Here is a 20,359-nt window from a genome sequence, read left to right as displayed (position 1 = left end):
TCTCTCAATAATTGCACGTGTTTTATCTACACTATTTAGGCGGTATGAAATGTATCCTGCTTGTATTATGGTTATTACACCTCAAAACACCGTGAATTGTTTCTCGCGACAGTGTTCGTCGCAGGCTGATTGAAGCTCATTCTATCCTCCCTCTGATGGACAACACGAGGAAACGAGATTGCCGGGCACTCGGCCGTCGAACGGCAGAGGTCACCAAATGGGAAAGCCATTCCCCCGAGGTGGCTTGGCGGGGCGGTGAAAGGGTGCTTTTACCGCTATTGGACGAAACTAAAGCCCTAATTATGACGTCCATTTCAATGGTGCGGGCAATTCCGCAAATTGGAGATCTGCATGGCGCATCAAGCAGCGTTTCAGGGAAAGGAATTTTCCATTGAGAAGGCCACCACTACCATCTTAAACTGTTATCTTTCCAAGGTTTGATGATTTGCTTTCAAGTAGCTCTTCCAATGCTCACTGCTAATCGCTCCATATGATATTGTTCGTCCTTATAGCCCCTCAGTCCTTAAATTATACTTTGGAGTGGATCACCGTAAATATACTCAAATTCAAATATCCCTGACCTACAAATGCTGTTGTTGAACGTATAATTCTATATGTCAACAATATATAATTTATTATTTATATTTAAAAAGTGTCACACGGCTTTTCAATTTCTTTATTACACAAAAAATATACAAATCGTTAGTATCCCGAGAAAACATTGCTGGATTTTGAAGACTGATGTTATCACTGGCAAGATGATCTATGCGCTCGAGTATGGAGAGGTTCATCTGAAAAATGATTACGTTCTCAATAATTGTATTTTTTTTAAACAATGCCTTGGTACTGAGCGCTGCTGCGTCTCTTCCCCCTTCTGTTAACCCTCTGCCCCCCACTCAAACAGCTATAATATTTAGTAATTTACGGTATTTTACGGTATTTATGACGGTATACTCCGTTTTGAAAGCGAAATTAAAGCAAAAAAAAGAAAACAAATCCTGTACGTACCTGATGTCTGATGAATAAGACTAGTATAGTAGTGATTGCATTATGATTTCGGTGAACAACCTCTCGGTTTGTACGAGGTAAAATTCTTTCCGAATTCCCTCTGCTAGTTGTATCAACTGAAAAATACTCAAGTATTTGTTATTCAGTTGAAAAAAAGCTATCTCAATGGCGAAATGTTGACTTTTGCTGTTTCATTTTCACAAGTAGTCCCATAAAAGCCTATTTTTTAGGAAAAAGATACGGCACGCCAGATTTGCACCAAAAAGTCTCTAATAAAATGTTATTAAAATATGTCCTCCTTAAAAAATTGATGACTTTTTGCAGTCTACATTTAAAAAAATCAAAAGACTTATTTTCCGCGCTCTTTAAAATATTACTGTTTAATTCCTGGCCCTCTTCAAATATCCAGCTGAGCAGAAAGACGTATTTGCAACCTTGGGAACAAGAAAAAGTTTGGACGTCGATACGACATTATTCATGAGCCTACTCACCCAGATAAAATGCCAAAAAATATATACCGTAAATACTACGGGAAAGAAGCAAATTTTTATATGCTTGCTGTGGGAAACGTTTTTGGAGAATGAAGTCTAATTGAGGTGAAGGTTCATCACTTTGAGTGAGGTCCTTCCTGTCTTTGGTATTCCATCTAGTAAATACAGTTGACAGTAAAATGAAAAAAGACGACTTGCAGTTAAGGCCTGTTTACACGATACATTAACACGTACGAGTTAATGTACGTTTACGTGAATGATTTTTGTGGACCGGAACGGAACATGTACGAATGCATGAACCGAATTAGAACAGGTTCTATTTTCTGTGCATGCATTCGCACAAGTTGGGTGGTTACACGGTGCATTTTGGCGTTCATTCTCGCGTTCATACATTTAGACATTAACCCGTACGTGTTAATGTACCGTGTAAACAGGCCTTTACAGCCGATCGTGCGCCCAAATGTATGTGCGTCAGACTAAACGATACAGGTGTGCTGCCGGAGCACAGGCGATGCTAGCGGCGCATTTCGGATACTCCCACATTAACGCAGTTCGTACTGTCTTCTGCGCCAATTAAGGTACGGAGACTTTTTTAGTTTATTTTTGCACGAAAAAAATATACAAACTGTGCCAAGTCCATTTACCTAAACTTTAAACAATTAACTTTTATTACTCATGATTTCAGGCTTAACTTTGTGAAACCTTTCCATTATGGAAATGGAAGAATGAACTTTTTTTAAGGTTCACTAATATATTTGAAAAGCAGGACCCGGGCTTCGTTACATGGTTACATCTTCAGGTGCATCGATCATGCATGCATCTCCTTAAATATCAAGTTCGGTCCCGAAATTTTAATGAAATTGCATGACATTCTCCAAATAATTTCCTTTGATTTTAAATTATTTTTTGAAAAAATTCGTTTATTTAGTGTATTTTTTCCATCGTACTTTTTATTTACTTCGTTAACTTGATTGCTACTAAAGAACCAACTAAAATATCAGCAGAGTAAAGATATTTCAATTTGTTCTTTTCAACATATACTTATAGGGGAGATTGAATGGTCTCGAATTATCATAAAATTAGATAATGCTTATTTCAGGAACAGAACCATAGGTCTGATGGTTGTAAGATAGCCGCTATATTTTTATACTATTTTGATATTTAGAAAAATATTCAATCCGAGCATGTCCTTAAGCTTCGAGTGGAATGATCAATATCCTTTCACCGCACAATCTCCTATTAGCATCACATGATATTGCAACCGAAAAATTTAATCATGAAAAACGTTGAGGGTAAAGTCTATTGAAATGAAATGCAAATTAGATAATGAAAAATATTTAAGCGAAAATAACTTGTTTCCTACCATTTATTAACAGGTGCTACTAAAATGTCATAACATCCGCCTCGGGATGTGATGACATTTTAGTTCCTATGTGGTTCCTCCGATGTGATTACACAACATAGATGGAAGTGACGGAAAGCCTGTAACATTTTTTATCTTGCTGCGAACGGTAATTTTTAAGAGAGGTATTGAAGACGAGGATGAATTCGGTCATGGTTGAATGAAATAGGAATATAAAAAAATCCACTTGAGGCTTGAATTGATGTTGTCGGTAGTTTTTTACTGCTTCCAATGAATTAATAAGTGATTAAATTGAAAACGCGTGCAAATTATAGGGGTGGTCAATGTCGTCGGAATAAAGAGGAGACTGTTTACCATTGGAGACACGGCATTATTCCGAGGTCAATATTTGTCAACTTTTACACAGTGTCATAACTTTCACCATACATTATGACGGACATCCGTAGCCTTCAGTATATTTTGACAATAAATCTATTTCATGCGATACAAAATACATCAATCCGGCATTATGAGAAAATTTCATTGTTAAGTTTCAAGTTTATGGGGATCTCATTTCCCAAAAACATGGATTTGACGGACTTTCAAAATTTAGTTTCAACAGGACCGGATCAAAGGAGGACCAAGGGGCCTGAGCCCTGTGCCATCCACCAACCTTGGGCCACCCCCCAAGCACAAGCCTTCCGTCAATACAGAGGTAAATTTCACAAAATCGAAAAAAAAAAACATTAATAATGAGGGGATTCGAATTGAAGCAGGGTTGTTTTTTTGTTAACATGTAGTCGTCAACGTGGTATCATCGCCGAATTTGCAGCACGAAAATCAAGGAAAGTACTCGAATTGTAATGCATTAGTTATATGCATAAATATTGCTAATAAATGTGCTGAGTAGAGATGTGCGAGTACTCGAAAATTCGAGTTGAGTCGAGTGTTTGGCACTCGACTCGTTTCAAGTAGTATTACGGATATCAAGTCGAATCGAGTAGTTTCGGTTACATATCTGCCGAGGCCAGTAAGTTCGAAATCTTCCGATAGGAGGTGCTATCATGGAACTCTTGTAATAATATCGTTTTTTAATGACAGAATCATGGAGAATACATTATATAGGAGATTAAAGAGACTGCCACTAGGTGTTGCCATGAGCATCCCGAGCTAACGAAGTGTTGCCAAATGTCGCAGTGTTGCCTATTCTGCAAAGACGGGTCGCTGCATGGGGAAACGTATAGTTTTAAAGGGCAATAGGACGGACAGAAAACCGAATTAACTTTTCGACTTGACCACTACCCGTTAATAAATACATTTCAACGAATCACTGAACAACAAATCGTCCTTTTGTCAATTTCCCGCTAACTCCATGACCAGTAGACGACGTATTCCGTAATATGTACGACGCCTCTCACAGTGCACAATTACCTGCTTAACATGTCAGAACATCGCAACTTCTGGATTCCCCTACTCTAAGTATTGCGATGTATATCGGTAATGTTATCGGAGTATGACATTGACTTTAGTTGTCATAAGGCACAGCGAAGAAAACCACAGAATAATTAAGCGTAAATAAAGTATGACTTTTAGAAAGTATTTGCACGAGAGGGATCAGTGAAAGTTTAGAAATCGATCTTAAAAAAATACAAACACATTTCTCTTATCAACGGAAAGAGCGATTGGTACAGATAAAGCTCAAAACCCACTAAGCCCCGAACTCTTTTGATTTCAAAAGGAACGAGAAAAAAAGGCACCGAACACAACCACAAACAACAATTCGGACGTGATGCATCATAAAGCGTTGAAGATATGGCAATTAATCTAACAATGCTCATTGCATTTGCAACGGATGTCACAGTGCAAGATTAAGAATAAAGAATGCCATTGACTAAGAAGCGCTACCCTATCTAACAGTTGTCCTTCACAGAATTGAAATTTGGCATTTTATTATGACTATAACACAAAATTCACCTGTGCATGGATTTGCAAATACTTGCCTCTGATGGGGTGGCACTCACATTAACTGTAACACACATTAGAAATCATGCAATTTGCAGCTGTTACGGGAAACGTGGACCGGATGTCATGTAGACTTAAATAATTATATCCCAATTATTGTTCACAATCACATCAAACAGAAATTTATTGCCAAAATTGTAACTTACATAGAAATGTAGTTTCAAATGTAAAACAGAAATCTCTTTAGTCCAATATCAAACCATAGCTATTCACTGTGTGAGTCACACACCATGTAAAATAACTTTCCTTTTACAAACAGTTTAAACTTAAGATGATTAAGCACAGCAAATAAATAATGAAACAACACTGAGAACAGTTGATACAAAAATTCAAGCCTTGTATCGTTGAAATCACTTGCACTACACTAACCTAATTGCACTATGATAACACTGACTGCTCCAGAATAGTATTAATTGCACTTCACTTTCACTAATTTAACTTCGCTCCCACCAATTGCACTACTTCAGCGGCCGTTTCTGGCCCAGCATCCTTGCAATCGAAACAGCAAAACCACGGCAATACTCCACCTAAAAGGTAGAAAACAGATGATGTAAGAAAACTGATTTAAGGGATGAAACACGGATCGACAATACAACACTCAATAAGAAATAGTTTAACACTCATTACAAATGTTAGAACATTTTCTAGTTACCAATCAGTGAAAGTTTAGAACTCTATCATAAAAAAATACAAACATATCTCTTATCAACGGAAAGAGCGATTTTATGTTTCAAACGGAAAGAGAACTCACTTTATAAAACGAAAAGATATCAAATTAATTCGACGATGCCCTATTTTCACAACGCATTCACTGGCGCGGACATAAATTCGTAGGCATTGCGAAGAGGTTCCTATTCCGCCATTGCGTCAGCGCATCAAACCGCGAGATATATGCATGATCTAAATAGAAGCACATGGCAGATTAAATTGATCTCTTCACATTATCAACAATTCTGCCTTGAAGTCATTACACTACATCGATTTTCCCTTATTTAAACCCCACTTATTTAGAAGACAAATAGAAAGCTTTCAGTCCAGAGAAGAACATTCATGTATAAATGCCAATAAGGACGCCATAATGGAGTCGCCCGCGATATCCCCACGATGTGTAAAAAAGGCGATTAATTGCTTACCGGCCGACTTTAAAATATTTTATTCGGATATAAACAGCAAACATGCGTATTCTAAAAACTTTGGATCTAATTTTTCATAGGTCTTTAGCCAACTTGCATATAGCTGGCACTTCCCGCCATTGCTGGCGGGAAGTAACAGCAGCACATTTTCCTCCCCAGTGCTCACTTTCCTCCCACGGCGAATGATAACCAATTGTTATCTCATCACAAGATATGTATATTAACGTCTAATAACAGAAATTTAAAAAAAATCGGCCAAAGTTGATCAATCCCTCTTACCAACTAAAATGGTACTCACCGTAGCCACACCATGCCATAGCCTTGGACCTGCTTTCTTCCAGATATCCACCGATGTGTTCACTTTTTGCGTCTTCTTGTAAGCGTTCGTGCATCCCCACACATAACAAGTTCGAGAATTGCAAATATTTTCCAAAGAAAATCTCACAAATTGATGAATTCCGGAGCTCTGCACACAAGTGTCCGTTGCCTTGCGTTGGAATGTAATGACTAAGCAACCCAGAGAATATTTTTGTCGCGACAAGTGGCAAAAGTGGGGAACTAATAGACGCGGGAGTCGGACCACAGCGCTTTCGGATTACAACGGGTAGCAAGACAACTAACCTGTGTAATGTATTAATCATGGACAGAATTTAGTCCAGTAGCGGTGTAGATTTAGTGCAGTCACAGCACATACTTCTTTCCATGGGAATGCATATCAAATACGTGTCTCATAGCAAGCAATTGATTTATATAAAAATACAGTACTTACATTCTTCTTTATTTTATTCCCATAAGCCGAATTATAATCCACTTATTATGAATAGGCACACATCAACTCTCAACGATGAACGCAAAACGATAAACAACTCCTGTTCTACTATCTTCAACTTCAATAATTCGCAAAATCAAAGTGAATATTTCATTGTCACTGTTAATTAGGATTTGTTTCTCAAACTCAATTTTTTAAAAAAACCTCAAACAAATCCCACCACGATCCCCAAAAGAAAACGGCTGTTGGTGTTTTTCAATTATGGCGCGAAAACGTGCGCAGACCCGTGCGTAAATGTATGTACTTACTAGCTACTATCGATTGTTTACACCAACTATCGATATATAGACAACTATCGATTCATCGATGTGTCGAAGTTGTGGCCGCATGCCGGTTGTTGTTGTTGGATATTCGTGGCGATGAAATGCTTGTGTTGGATGAATTTCTAATTTTTGCATAAAAGTTGAAAAGATAATCCAAAATGGTGAAGGAGAGTGCAGGTGATAGGGAAGCAAGGGAGGTGACGATTAAGAAGCGAAGGAAGACAACCACAACCCCCGCTGCATCAACATTGGCAATGCCCAAAATTCCTGATGCAGATGTTTATAAGGTGAGACAACTTAAGGTACCCAAATGTATTTCTCTAGATCGTAATTATACTATACTTTTAAAGGGGAGATATTTTTTTACATCCTAACAAACCTGTTTGTCGGAGGGATTTTCAATAATAATGAACTAATGTTTACACTAGTATATAAGTTCTAATCAGATAAGTCTCGTATTATTCATTAAGTTGTTGTGAGAGTGAGGTTCAAAGTGTTAATTTATATGTTACACATTCCCTGTATAATTGTTATTACTCGCTTTTTTGAATTATGGACCTTGATGTACTTCACTACGCATCTGCTCCAACTTTTCATGGGGGAACTCGTAAACGAAATGCAAATAATCATTCCTAATCCAAACTCTGGAACTGCACCGTTTTTCAATATACCAGCATGACTCCAAACCGGTGTAAACACTAGCATACAGCAGGCCACATAAGTTTTCTGTTGCAGTTGATTATACCTTATGAAGTGCGATATTAGTCTTAATACTAAAGTGTGTATTTTATTTCTAAAAACACAGAATGTTATGGAATACGAGGAGGAGGAAGCATCTCTAAGGGACCCTGAAAATGATGTACTACTGTTTAAAAATACCTGCGACGAAATCAGAAAGGCTATGTATGAAATAGCTGAGCTGAAAAAGAAGAACACTGAACAGGTAAGTCATTGGAATCGCGTACTTCTTGGAAGATGTATGTTGTGCTCGTATTTGTCTTTCAGTGAACGTGTTGGATTTATAAATGCATTCACTTATTGTTATAATCGTGTTACTTAATAGTGTGAAGTAAAGTGGAGCCGTAATAAAAAATTGTGTCATTTATCTAGGCTCAGGCGGAGATTGCAGAGAAGAGAACAGCAACATCCCTGCTGTTTGTATTTTTGAAAAAGTTGAATCGCTTGGAGAAATTCCGTACCAAGAAGTCAAGGGATCTATTAAACAAGGAAAAACAGCAAGTCGATAGTTACCACTTGCAGCTGCAAAACCTTCTGTATGAGAAGTTGCATTTGAAGAAAGAAGTTACGAAATGTTTGGAATTTAAGTAAGTAAGATTTCATAATCTTGTCTGAAATGACTTTTCTGTCTCCTATCAAGAATTATATTTTACTTCTGGATCTGACTTTTATTGTCACTTTGAATTTAGGTATATCCAATCTCCCCTATCTCATGTAGTAAAATTTTGGTTAATATTCTTATTATTAATATTGGGTCTTCATGGAAACTCGTACTCAAATCATAGTGTGCCTCGGAAGCTAAATTCTAAGTCTTATTGAGGTATGAACTGAACGATGTTACAGAAAATATAAAATGCTGTGTGGGAGTCAGGATCTACACCCTTTCACTCAATACATTATTTTTATTAATACCCTGTAATCTTGACATTTATTATTCCATATTTATATGATAAAATTTGCTTATTCGTGGAACTAATATTTAGATGCATTTACCTGGAGAATAAACTCCAACAACCATCAGTAAATGTGTATCTTGATGATGATGACCTTCTAAAACTTGTTAAAAAGAGATAAATTTTGGTCCCTGGGGTTGGTTGATCGTACTAATATTAGGAATTTACTTGGCTTTGCTCAAATCGCACAGATATTAAAATATTCCTATCATTTTAATATCAGCCCTGAATTATTCGCAGATTATGGAGTCATTTTTATTTTCGTAGTTTCTAATTTTTAGTTATGAACTGTTCTTTATTTATTGAATCTGTGTTTTTTTTCAACCTGTAGGTCTAAAGATGAAGAGATTGACCTTGTTCCCGTGGAAGAATTTTTCAGAGAAGCTCCTGAGCATGTATCTAGACCTGTTAGTATATTAGCTCTGCGGTTAGATTTTTTTGTTGTTCTCTGTCATTTCCTTTTTCTAACTTGATGTTTCTCTTTTTATGCAGGAAGTTTCAAAATCTGATCCACATCAGTTGAAGCTAGCTCGCTTAGAATGGGAGTTATTGCAGAGAAAGCAGCTAGCTGATCAGTGCCAGCAGCTGCAGGAGGCTAAGGAAAAGGTTGCAGCTGAAATACAAAGTAAAAGAGAGAGGATGGAGAATATTACTCCTCGCCTTAATAATATTCTTGAGGTAAAGAAATTAGTGTGGTCATTTGTATCCTTTGAAGGAATATGAAGTGACAAATTAATAAAGGCTGAATCCTGCATGATCATTTATACTGTTCAAGGTCAGGGATAGCTTCAATTACAGCTTTCTTTTTCATGTTTTCTATCATTAAAAGGCAACTGTGGCTATTCCGATTTCTGTCATGGAACCCTGACTTGAAATTGTTACTGCCAATAGAAATCTTAATGCATGTATTTTGTCTCATAGGTTACCCAGCCCCTTCAAGATTATCTCGGGCTGCCATTAGACAAAGTAAGGAAACAACATCAAGTAGCATATTTGTTGCCAAGACCGCTGTACATACTATACGTACAAGCAGATGCCTACAGAGAAGCATGTGGTGAGTTAAAATTATTTTATAGCATCAATTGCTAGGAAAGTGATGGATGGTGGATTCCTAATTATTTTTTTCTTGCTACCTATTTTAGATAAACAGATGACTGTAGTTGTGGGTGGGGATGAAGAGGAAGCTGTTCGATTGCAGCATTCCATGGCTGGTGGAGCCCAAGACTTGGAAAATAATGATGATTCAGAATCAGATCCAGAGTTAGAGGCACCTGAGGTCAGTTAAAAACTTAGCCATTTGAAGCTAAATTTGGCATTGAATTTTATCTCAAGTTATACATCTATCTAAGGATATTTTTTTAATTAAAATTATTAAAGACAATAATTAACTATTCTCTCTTAATTTAAAGTCAAATAACCTCTCCAGTTGGCAAAAAAATCATGCTGAGGTTTGGGTGATAACTAATAGCCTAGCTATGAGTTGTTGATGATATTTTCTTTTGTTGTAACATGAGGAAATATTTTGCTCTCTAACCAATATAGGACCTTGGAGATAGGCAGAAGAGACACAGTCGGAAAATGTCAAGGCAAGACCGGTTAGAAGAAAGAAAGAAAAGACTGCTGTTGAGCCACCCTCTATATGTTGAGATTCAAATAAAGTTGCCTGGTAAGATATTTTTGGCTTACACATTTATTTTATTTCTTGATACCAATTTTTAAAGCTATCACTGCTAATAAAAATCTCAGTGCACGTATTTTGTCCTTCAGGCTAGTTACTTATATTCCTTTTTTTTCAGATAACAATCATGTGATGATTTCATTCCATTATTTGATTAACCTCCGAGTGGTCACAGTGAAACCAGTTGTGGGCTTCCTGCAGGGATTTCATGGAATTTCTGCCAAGTTAGTAAAGCTTATTTCTTGAATTACATATGCATGTAATGCATGGTGCTTGTTAAATTCTTAAAAATGCTGAGTGTATCAATGAAAGATATAAAGAATATACATGCATAAATTATTGTTCAAACTAATGTTTAATCAAGTTTCCAATCTTGATATCAATGTCTAGCATTGATTGAGAGAGTTTGGTATGCACGATATAATTATGTGAAGTACTGGTTTTATATTTATTTCGTAATGCCTGCCATATTTGGCAGTCAGGTTTGATTTTTTATCATAGACTCTCGTAATATTATTTCTCTCTTTTAGTGATCTCATTGCGTCACAGAACATACTATCAGAACTTTTTCCTGGAGATGATGGCAGTGAAAGCCCTAATACAGCCAACCACTACCAGCTTTCAAATGTTGGTTTAGATCATTTTAAGGCATACGTACCCTTGCTTGGTATTCCCTATATGTGGGCCCAAAAGTTGGCAGGACTTGATTTTATGGCCTCTCGACCTGATACTGGTGTATCTCAAGTAAGTGTGAATTTTATTGTGTTACCTTTAAAACTTCAATTTTAACTCTAGTTTTTGGAATCTATGACATTAACCCATTTCATCCCAGCATTGTGTGAATGCAACGTGACTTTTGTGAATTTTTTTCTTCACTTGAGCTTACAATGAGTCTTTACATTTTCTAACTGAGGAGCTCATTACATCATTAAATAACTTATTATGAATATTTTTATACTGGTAAAACTGTTAATTCTGTTTTTACAATGGTGTATTCACCTCATGGTGAATCATTCTATGTACTTGGATACTTGTTAAAGCCACGTATAGTGTATAAGTAGTTGCATTGAATTTATAGATTTTATCATGCAAGTTATCACACCTTGTATAAACATAGAGAGAATCTGAAAGAGGTATATTTGACTATCGAAACTGTAATGATGCTTTCAATAACCTTTAAATTTTGGTGTTTCACTATTTTTTTCTAACCATCTCAGTTGGCTTCCCAAAAATATCACTCTCTGATTCTCCATTTTTGTTGTAAAATGATATTAACCAATTAGCTTCCAGTTTCTGGCAAGCAGGATATTTGTTTGATTCCTTTCCAAAATTTCCTTAATTTCCCTAACACATGAGATGAAAATGAAGTTTTATTTGTGCCGCATTAGGCAAAGCTCGATATCTTTTTGGTAACCATGTATGCATACATAACTGTATGGCTATTTAAAATAGAATAAGAAAATAATTATTTAATGTGACTGGGCCTAGGAGAGCTACTACTGTTGGGACGGACAGCTAATCTCTCTTCAACTTGCTGCTCATGGATTTTGGCATAGGGCAGCTGAGTAGTTCAGCCTTCCCCCTTCATTGCAACTTATGCTCCTGATGCAATCTTTCCAGTGCTTCTCCGAAGGCACAACTTACTTAGGTACCCACTGAGGAGGGAGGAGGTAATGAGTTTGGTTTAAGTGGGAGGAGGATATAATGTCATTGCTTACATGAGACAAGTAGGTCTTACTCTTCAGTGCAAAAAGGTGGAGTGGTCATATGATATTGTTGATCGTGTTTCTGGCATAGGGAATCCCATGGTTATTAGAACATCATGAGAGAGTGAATTTGAGTGCCTTTGTGGTTACAATATTTATGATTAAATGAGTATCTTCTTGTGTGTGACTGTTCTGAAATTTCCATTACTTTAAGTGTTGTAAGGATTGAAACTCTTTTATTGATGATGGTGGTGATTAGGTGGTGTTTATAAAAGTAGAACTATAAATGATGCTCCTTGTAGTCCTTTGACTGGGATTTATTTCAGCGTAGTATTAATTTGTTCACAATTTTGATTATGTGTAGGGTGCTGTTGGAAATGAAGAAGTGGCTTCTCCAGAAGTGAGCCGAGCAAGCATGGAAAGTGTGGTGAAAGCAATCCGGCATCGTTTGAAAGCACGTTTAGCCTTGTGTCGTCAGGTTCAAGCTTTTGGTGAGCAGCTTGAATAATTCAAATTAATGAATGAAGAGTAAAATTCTCTTTAGTCGGCATGAATTTTAATCCTAGTAATCAGCTAAGCTTGGCTCAATTTCTATATATTTTGAGCTTTAAGATTCTCCTCTCTATTGACACTGTGATGTCTAGGAATGATGGCTCAAAAAGGAAGACTGATCTTACAAAAATATGATGACTCACCTTAACATCTTTATACTAATCATTTTCGTCTTCATTTTATGTTTTAATTAGCCATTTTATGTGAATATGTTATTGTTTACTTTGCCAATTCTTATTTGTGACTGCCTATTTAAGCATTTTTATTTCCTATTTTGTATGATTTTAATTATATGAATAAATGTTTTATCCGGAGCTGTGGAGATTTTTTGTTCTGATTATATCATGCAAATATCAGCCAGATTTTTTTATTGATAGCTCGTACAAAATGTAGGCAGCACAGGAATTTGCAATCAACAAATGACAATCATTATTTTGCCTGATTTTCAGGATGATAAATGCCTCACATAAATATCTCATTATTCATTTCTAATAAGTCATTTTTCATTGCTAGAAACACCATTATCCTTGTTTTCACGACCAGAAGGATCAGAATCGGGATCTTATATCTATAGGCATCTTAAAAACCGAGGTAGAGAGAAGAAGCTAGTTTTTCTGGGGATTTTAAAAAATTATTTCAACTTTAGCTTTGGCTTATGTCAGCTTATTAAAGTGGAAGAGTTTTATTTGAAAACTCTTCTGTTTAAACATGCCTAATATTTTGATGTTTAATAGAATGAAAAAAATGCTTCATTTGAGGTCAAAGGATGCTTCACTAAGGCATCCTTCACAAAATAAAGCAAGAATTTTTTTACAACTAGTTCAATTGGTTTTTCACAGTTAGTCATACCTTGGCCTGAGTTAAAAAGAGCCTTTTTTTATGCCAAAGCATTAATTTTCTGTATGAGTTTTGTTGCTCATCTATTCATAGAGACCTCATGTCGACAATCAGATTTCATTGTGAAACTAGGATAATTAGTTCAATTATGAAGATACCACAGTAGCAAAAATGAATAGTTCAAAGACTAATAAAAACTTGAGCATGGTCTTCAACATTAATGGGATACCTCATGCACATGTTGGCTGCTTGTCAAAATGATTTCTTGCTGCATGAATTGCCATGTATGAATACATTTATGATCAACTGTACCTTATGATCTTGCATTCCCGTAGTTGTCACAGATTTTATAACTTGTTTATTCTTAAATATCTTGGCACAAAGTATTGCAGCCAAAGTTCTGCAAGGTGCTATGTTTATACTCGTACCAGCACTCAAAATAATTGAAATCTTGTAAGTTGAGATTGTACAATTTTCTGTTACCATTTCTGATCTCTTTCACTGTTTTCCTTACTTATTGGAGAGCTTAGAGCTTTCTTTGCTTTGCAATTCCATATGAAATATGATTATAAGGGTATCACTGGCTTTTTTAGGATTTACAATGGACTTTCTTTAATGGCGATATGTTTATTTGTTACCGCCACTGCACAGATGCTCAACAATCGCTCATCGAATCAAATCCGCTCATCTAGCACTACTAGGGCTACTAGATGAGCGGATTTGATTTGGTGGGCGATTTTTGAGCGTTTGTCCTGTGGAAGTATCGTATTCTATCACCTTTGAAACTCAGCATCCCTAGGTTGCAATCATTACATATTCTGTCTCTTTAAAAAAATGTTACATTTTCTAATAAATTGCCGGTTTGATACAAAAGGATTAATTTGATGTAAATTCTATTGACTAAGTTATGTTCTTGTTTTTATTAACTGAGTGCATGAAACCTATATGAAGTAGTCAAAACAACTACTACACTGACTGAACTCCTGCACTAATATCTACAATTATGAGAGTAGTTTGAAGAAAGTAACCAGTTCGACTTAATTGCATGTGAAATATCATTACCTATTGTAAGTAGAGGGGAGAGAGTAAGATGCTTCATTTGTGTATCAGATGTATTCACCCTGGCAGAATTCTTAAAGAAGTCACTTAAATTTACAGAGGCAGGAGGCATTCCGGTTCTCCCTGCACTACGTAGTATGTTTGCCACTAAATTTGGGGCTGAGTTGGCTTCATGGCATATAGCAACTTGGGATGACTACAAAGTAGCCAGCACAACTCAAAGACTAGTGCAGGCAGGAGCTGTGACAAGAGCTGACAACTTGTACAGAGCTGTTATCAACAGAGGAACCGGTAAGTTTGTGGAATTAAATTTTTGGCAGAGTTTAGTACATATTTCATGCTGAAGAATTCCCAGTCGGTTATAATACCTGTTACGTGTGAGCTATTCTTCACATTTTATTCAACAAAATATTTTTGAGTTCACCAGCCATGGTTGATAAATGACAAATTGTGTCTAATCAATGGTCAGTAAAAATGAAGTGTGTAATTTATGAAGTGAAGTCGATTTATTTCCAGTAGTTCAAATTTGTCGATATATTGAAGCTGTGGCATAACTGGGATTATGTTTTTGGGGGGGATAGGATGGCGTCTCAGCAACCACGAAAATGTTTGAAAAATGAAATGCCTGGAAATACATTTGCCATCATTTTTGCACTAAAAATTTAACTTTTAGCAGATGCAGTTGGTAAATTTCAAAACTAGACAATACTTTTAAATATTTTTTTTATTTCTCTGAGGCTTTGGGGGGGTATCTATCCCCTCTACCCCCATAGTTGCAGGCAAATCTCTTGTAGCGAGTATTTTCTAAGTGTTTAATGTGATCAGAAAGTGAAGGTAGTTCATGCTGTGTTCCTAATTTAATATCTAGATTTTGTGAAGAAAATATGTCTTTTTATTGCTCATGCATAAATCACCTAGTCTTGGTATTACTATAGTCCATGGATAAGGTTTAAGCTTTTCTTTTTTTGTAATAATGGGGACTATTGCCCTTCTTGACTTTAACAAAAAGTCATCTTTGTGTGGGATGGAGTATTTTTATATTCTATTTTTAAATAATATTTTTTTTATTAGCGGGTGCAAACATATGTATGTATTTGTATTGATGGTATTTCTCAGGTACATATCTCAGTATCAAGTTATTGGTAGAGTGACATAGTTCCATTCTGATTGCTGATCAAATTCATGGGCTGTTTTGGATTTCATGAATTTCCTGTGGCTATTTAACCAATGCATGTAATTAAAAAAATTAAAGGTGTCTTTTCAATGTAAATATTGACCAAGCCAATATGCTTCTCACATATCTTGTGGTTTTTAATCACAGTGGGATTAAAAACCTCAAGATTCCCTTGCAGACAAGATGTCCCATACCCCACGTTTACAGTACCAAAACCCAAAAATCATCATTCTTGGGCAAGGATGCTGAATTTGTTTGGGCTAACTTCTTTTCATTTGAAATGGTCTCATTTTGGTAATTTGTCATGTACCTACGCCAAAAAAATTTTGATTTTCATGTTTTTTTGTATTTAAAAACAATTGATACAATACCTGCATTTACATGTTTAGACCAAGGCTATGTAAGCAAATTTTCTGATGCAAGTTTCTGCTCCAATAATCTTTCAATATCTGTCATAGTAATTATATTCATTTGTAATTAGCTTTTATGCCACAGACAGTAGAGTGGGGTTGAAAGCCCTAAAATTCTCGGGAAGTAGTCTCAGGAAAACGCCCTACTAATGAATCTCTACCTGACCCCCCAAAATGTCATGGCTTTGGTATGGCATGAACCCTGAAATATTGATGGTTAACTCTTATGATCTGAAAATAAATTAAGTGGAACCTCGATAAAACGACACCCCACGGTGCACCAATAAACACTCGCTATAGCGAATTGTCGCTTTACCGGAGGTGGTGCAAATAATAGCCAATATACCTCATATTACTCCTTTATTTTTATTTTCTCGCTTAGACGTGTTTGGTGTTTTTTTGGCCATGGTGTGTTCCATCAAATGCTTTCTATTCATGCAACTCATGGACGTGCGGGTATGCTGACGACTGCTTTCTGCCGGCCGAGGAACAAATGAAGATCAAGCATTCGCGAATGCTAATGCCACAATATTTTCACCAAAATTAACTACTTATTTATCGAACGACAGTTTACCACATAAATTTGAGACTGAGCACTCCATTAACTTCATTTCTAACAGATCGCTAGCAATTACAGAGATTAAGGAGTCTTGGTGTAAGTTTTTCCGGCAGTGAAACCCTCGCTATGGCGAGAGCCAACACCAAAAGGGCCTCGTAAAAACGAAATTTTTAACATGCTTATTATAGGATCAATTGACGGTGCATCGGCTATCTCTCGTAACAGCGGGGGTCTCGCTATAGCCCGTACTCGCTTTAACGAGGTTCCACTGTAATATCTTTGAAATTGAGAATGTGTTCGATCCCAAGCAATGTATCTGGATCTTAGATTCTATGCTGATGTGCTTTTTTTTATATTTCAGCTCGTTTAATAGCTTTAGTTGCTGTGAAGCCAGACTATCCTCGTTCTCCAGCTGTGTTCTCTTTGAATCTGCATTGGAATGGGGAGCATAATAGCAGCAATGATGATGCAATTAGGGTAAGTAGAAAAAAAACCATCCCATTGGGAGAGGGAATTATGTTGAAAAAATCCTCCAACTTCTGCTTTGATAGTAATTTAATGTGGACAAATGTGGACAACTTAGTTGGCCACATTTTGAGGCACGATGGTCTGATGAAGACAATCGTTGAAGGACAAGTGGAAGGGAAAAAGGGCAAGGGACGGCCCCGAATGACTTATATAGGACAGGTTATAAAGGATGTAAAAGAGAATAAATATGTAGCTATGAAGAGATTAGCGGATAGTAGAGAGAAATGGAGAGCTGAGTCAAACCAATCTTAGGATTGTTGACTAATGATGATGAGTAATTTAATGTAGAAATAGTAGAATATAAATATAAGCTCTAAATGGGATTAGATTACCGCAATGTATTGATATTTCTAATGAATATTATACAAGAACTTTCTATGTTGCTAGCCTTAATGAGCTGTTGTTTCAATGAATAAAAACGAACAAATTTAGTATTAATCCACCTATTTATTTACGTGGTACGACTAGTTTCGACACAATGGCGTCACCCTCAGGTACAAAGGTTACAAGCAATCAAACATCCTTATAAATCATGTGGTATGTGTGGGGGAGGAAGAAGGTAGGTGGAAGGGGTGGCTGGGAAATCTGAAGTAGGTAATTGGGCGGGTGGTGAGAGTTGGAGAGGGGCTGGGTGTGGAAGACCGTTGGTCGGGAGTAACGGAAGGTTGTTGGTGACGGACGGGTCCGTAGGAGTGGGTGGAGGGGAAGGATTATGGGTTGTTAGTTTTTCCGTGAGGTTCAGAGAGGTTATTAGGAGGGGGAAAGGTTTTCAAAAAGGATATCATTAAGAAGGGGACGTTTCTTGATGAGTCTTCTAATCTCCAACTCTTCTATCTTGTTCATTCTTCTGCCTTTTTCCTCCCGGTGTAGAATTTTTGGAATGAAATCACTGTTGTGGTTCTCCTCCCACAAACAATACAAAGTTTGTTCGTTTTTATTCTTGAACTTCAACAAAGTTGAGCCTGTGACTATAGAGAGCTGTTGTTTCTTTGATTCTATTACCCGCCACAGCAATTCTCTCTGATTCTCCTCAGGATTATTTTCATGATGATTATTCTCATAATATGCTTTGAAGATCTCAACATCATTGTAAACTGCTTCCCAGTTATCAGTACTATTACATTGAAATGAGAACAAAAGATATTGGCAAATGCTCCATTGCTCTCAGTAGTTTATGGTGCCTTAAATAAACCACTATTCTGCTTTATTACTTCTGAATAATGTCCTCATGAATTTAAGAAAAGTCGCCAAAGGAAATTATTTTAAAGTAACAAAGTACAGTATGGGTGGCCATTGCTAGTATCAGCTTTGGTCAAAATGGCCACTCTGACGTTCTAGAGTTAAACGAGTCCTAAATAGAAATAAGAGTGTGTAGAATTTTTATTAAATATAACTGTAATCTCAGGCTAAACAAATATTTCCCCAGGACATGGAAGCTGAAGTCAATGTGCACTGGAGAGAATTGGCGAAGGGGCGTGGATGGGGCTGGGGACTATTAGCTGCTCAGTTCTTGAGGCTAATCTCCTGCCTTGACATCCACTTGGAGGCCTCTGCTCCCAATGAATTCCCTCGTGACAAAGTATTCTTCAAACCTGTGAGGTTAGTGTCAAAGTGTACTAGATTTTGTCTTTTAATTAACTTGCTTATTTTAGAATCTACAGTGTTTTCTATCAAGGAATACTATGTTGTTAATGGCTTGTAAAACAGAAGTGTCTGCTATTTTCCAGGGGGAGGAATAGAGCACGACCTTACAAATATCTACCGATTGGAGGAGGGATATTTTCTCAACGATAGCAATTTTAATAATGCTTATTTGTATCTGATAATTTGCTAAGTTATATTTTTTTCAAATGTTGTATTTCCCTCAATATTGGTCTTCGCCCACTGTTTCCTAAGTGAACTTATTCAAGAAATAAAGTTCATCAAATGTTCCATCTCTCATGTCAGCATTTCTATGAATTTAAAACATGTATTAAAATGTGAACCCAAGAAGAATCTTTTTTTTCTCAGAAGTATTTATCAAGAAAAAAGGCAATAAAGAAAATTCATACCAATTCGCCTACTTTCGTCTGACATAATTTAACATGCCTATGCATTTCAAATTCTCTTTTAGCTTTAATTTCTCAAAGATTTTATGTATTACAAAAGAAAGAATACTTACTATTTTTCCTCATTTTAATTTTTTAATGCATTCCCTTGAATTAAACAAGTGACAGAGTGGTAGTAATTGTTTTAACTTTTTATTCATCAAAGCTTTTTTTTTGTAGAATACTGATGTAGTCCTTAAGTCATTTTGCATCTTTTAGAAGAAAATATTCGTCATTCATCTGAAAATAGGGACTATAACGGTGCATGTAAAGATGCGGAACTTGAATCTTAAGGAATATCTGTTGCATAGAGAGGAATATAAAGTAGTCATTGTTTTGTTACACACAAAATCTTTGAGATGTACAGGAGACTTTTCTATACAATGGCCACTGTAAGAGACTGATGTGGAAAATGACATACATGATTACTGATCAGTCATGGATGGAAGCAGTAGCGTATACAGAAAAAACTCAAGGGGGGGCACAAAAGATATCTTGAGTTGCCTTTATTTTTATCGTAATAAAAATAATCAAGTCACAGGCAGAGTAAAAGAAAATTATAATTGAAGTGATTATACACATATATAACTCAATGCCATATTATGATATAAAAAAGATGGGCGATCCCGCAAGGGAAGGGTGCACGCCCCCCATCTGTATCCACCGCTGGATGGAAGGAATTAATGATACAAGGTGTAGGATTATCGGGAAAATATTTCAGACGAGTAATATATTTCGGGTTGATTATAAATAAACATATCTATAGCTATATGTTTACTTATTTACAGCAATTTAAGTATCAGTGGGAGGATTATAATTATAAACGAATGTTAGAAGTATACATATAGTAAACTAAATCTTTGGACTGAGAGAGATATTTCGTTTAAAAAATGTGAGGAGTGACGGACATCTTGGAACTTGGCGACTTAATTTGAGTCAGGATTCAAGTGAGGTCTCGTAATACCATCTTGGCAACCGAGTCTAGTTTGA

General features: G+C 36.4%; 1 protein-coding gene and 1 long non-coding RNA gene across 2 annotated transcripts; one reads left to right on the top strand and one right to left on the bottom strand.

The window, feature by feature from the left end:
- Positions 1–4,956: 4,956 nt before the first annotated feature.
- Positions 4,957–6,467, bottom strand: LOC124159833. The gene is made up of 2 exons (XR_006865022.1): positions 6,295–6,467; positions 4,957–5,390 (listed from the first exon to the last, which is right to left on the bottom strand). It is a non-coding gene; the product is annotated as an uncharacterized LOC124159833 (long non-coding RNA).
- Positions 6,468–7,128: 661 nt separating this feature from the next.
- Positions 7,129–19,344, top strand: LOC124158956 (THO complex subunit 5 homolog A). The gene is made up of 15 exons (XM_046534393.1): positions 7,129–7,375; positions 7,894–8,031; positions 8,199–8,413; positions 9,111–9,186; positions 9,272–9,457; positions 9,701–9,833; positions 9,922–10,055; positions 10,322–10,445; positions 10,576–10,681; positions 10,988–11,201; positions 12,528–12,654; positions 14,711–14,902; positions 17,116–17,231; positions 18,709–18,881; positions 19,010–19,344. Exons 1-15 carry the CDS (start codon positions 7,247–7,249, stop codon positions 19,074–19,076), a joined length of 2,130 nt encoding a protein of 709 aa, XP_046390349.1. The 5' UTR covers positions 7,129–7,246; the 3' UTR covers positions 19,077–19,344.
- The last annotated feature ends 1,015 nt before the right edge of the window (positions 19,345–20,359 follow it).

Source organism: Ischnura elegans, chromosome 5 (assembly GCF_921293095.1).
Source record: "Ischnura elegans chromosome 5, ioIscEleg1.1, whole genome shotgun sequence".
NCBI classification, from domain to species: domain Eukaryota; kingdom Metazoa; phylum Arthropoda; class Insecta; order Odonata; family Coenagrionidae; genus Ischnura; species Ischnura elegans.
Note: the sequence above shows the minus strand (reverse complement) of the source record. Positions and strands in the feature narration are given on the sequence as shown.

Bases quoted from the DNA above. Each gene is read 5' to 3' on its own strand.
- LOC124158956 (XM_046534393.1), top strand. From the start codon at position 7,247: ATGGTGAAGGAGAGTGCAGGTGATAGGGAAGCAAGGGAGGTGACGATT. The intron at 9,187-9,271 runs GTTAGTATATTA...CTTTTTATGCAG, and splicing joins CTGAGCATGTATCTAGACCT to GAAGTTTCAAAATCTGATCC. The intron at 10,446-10,575 runs GTAAGATATTTT...CTTTTTTTTCAG, and splicing joins GATTCAAATAAAGTTGCCTG to ATAACAATCATGTGATGATT.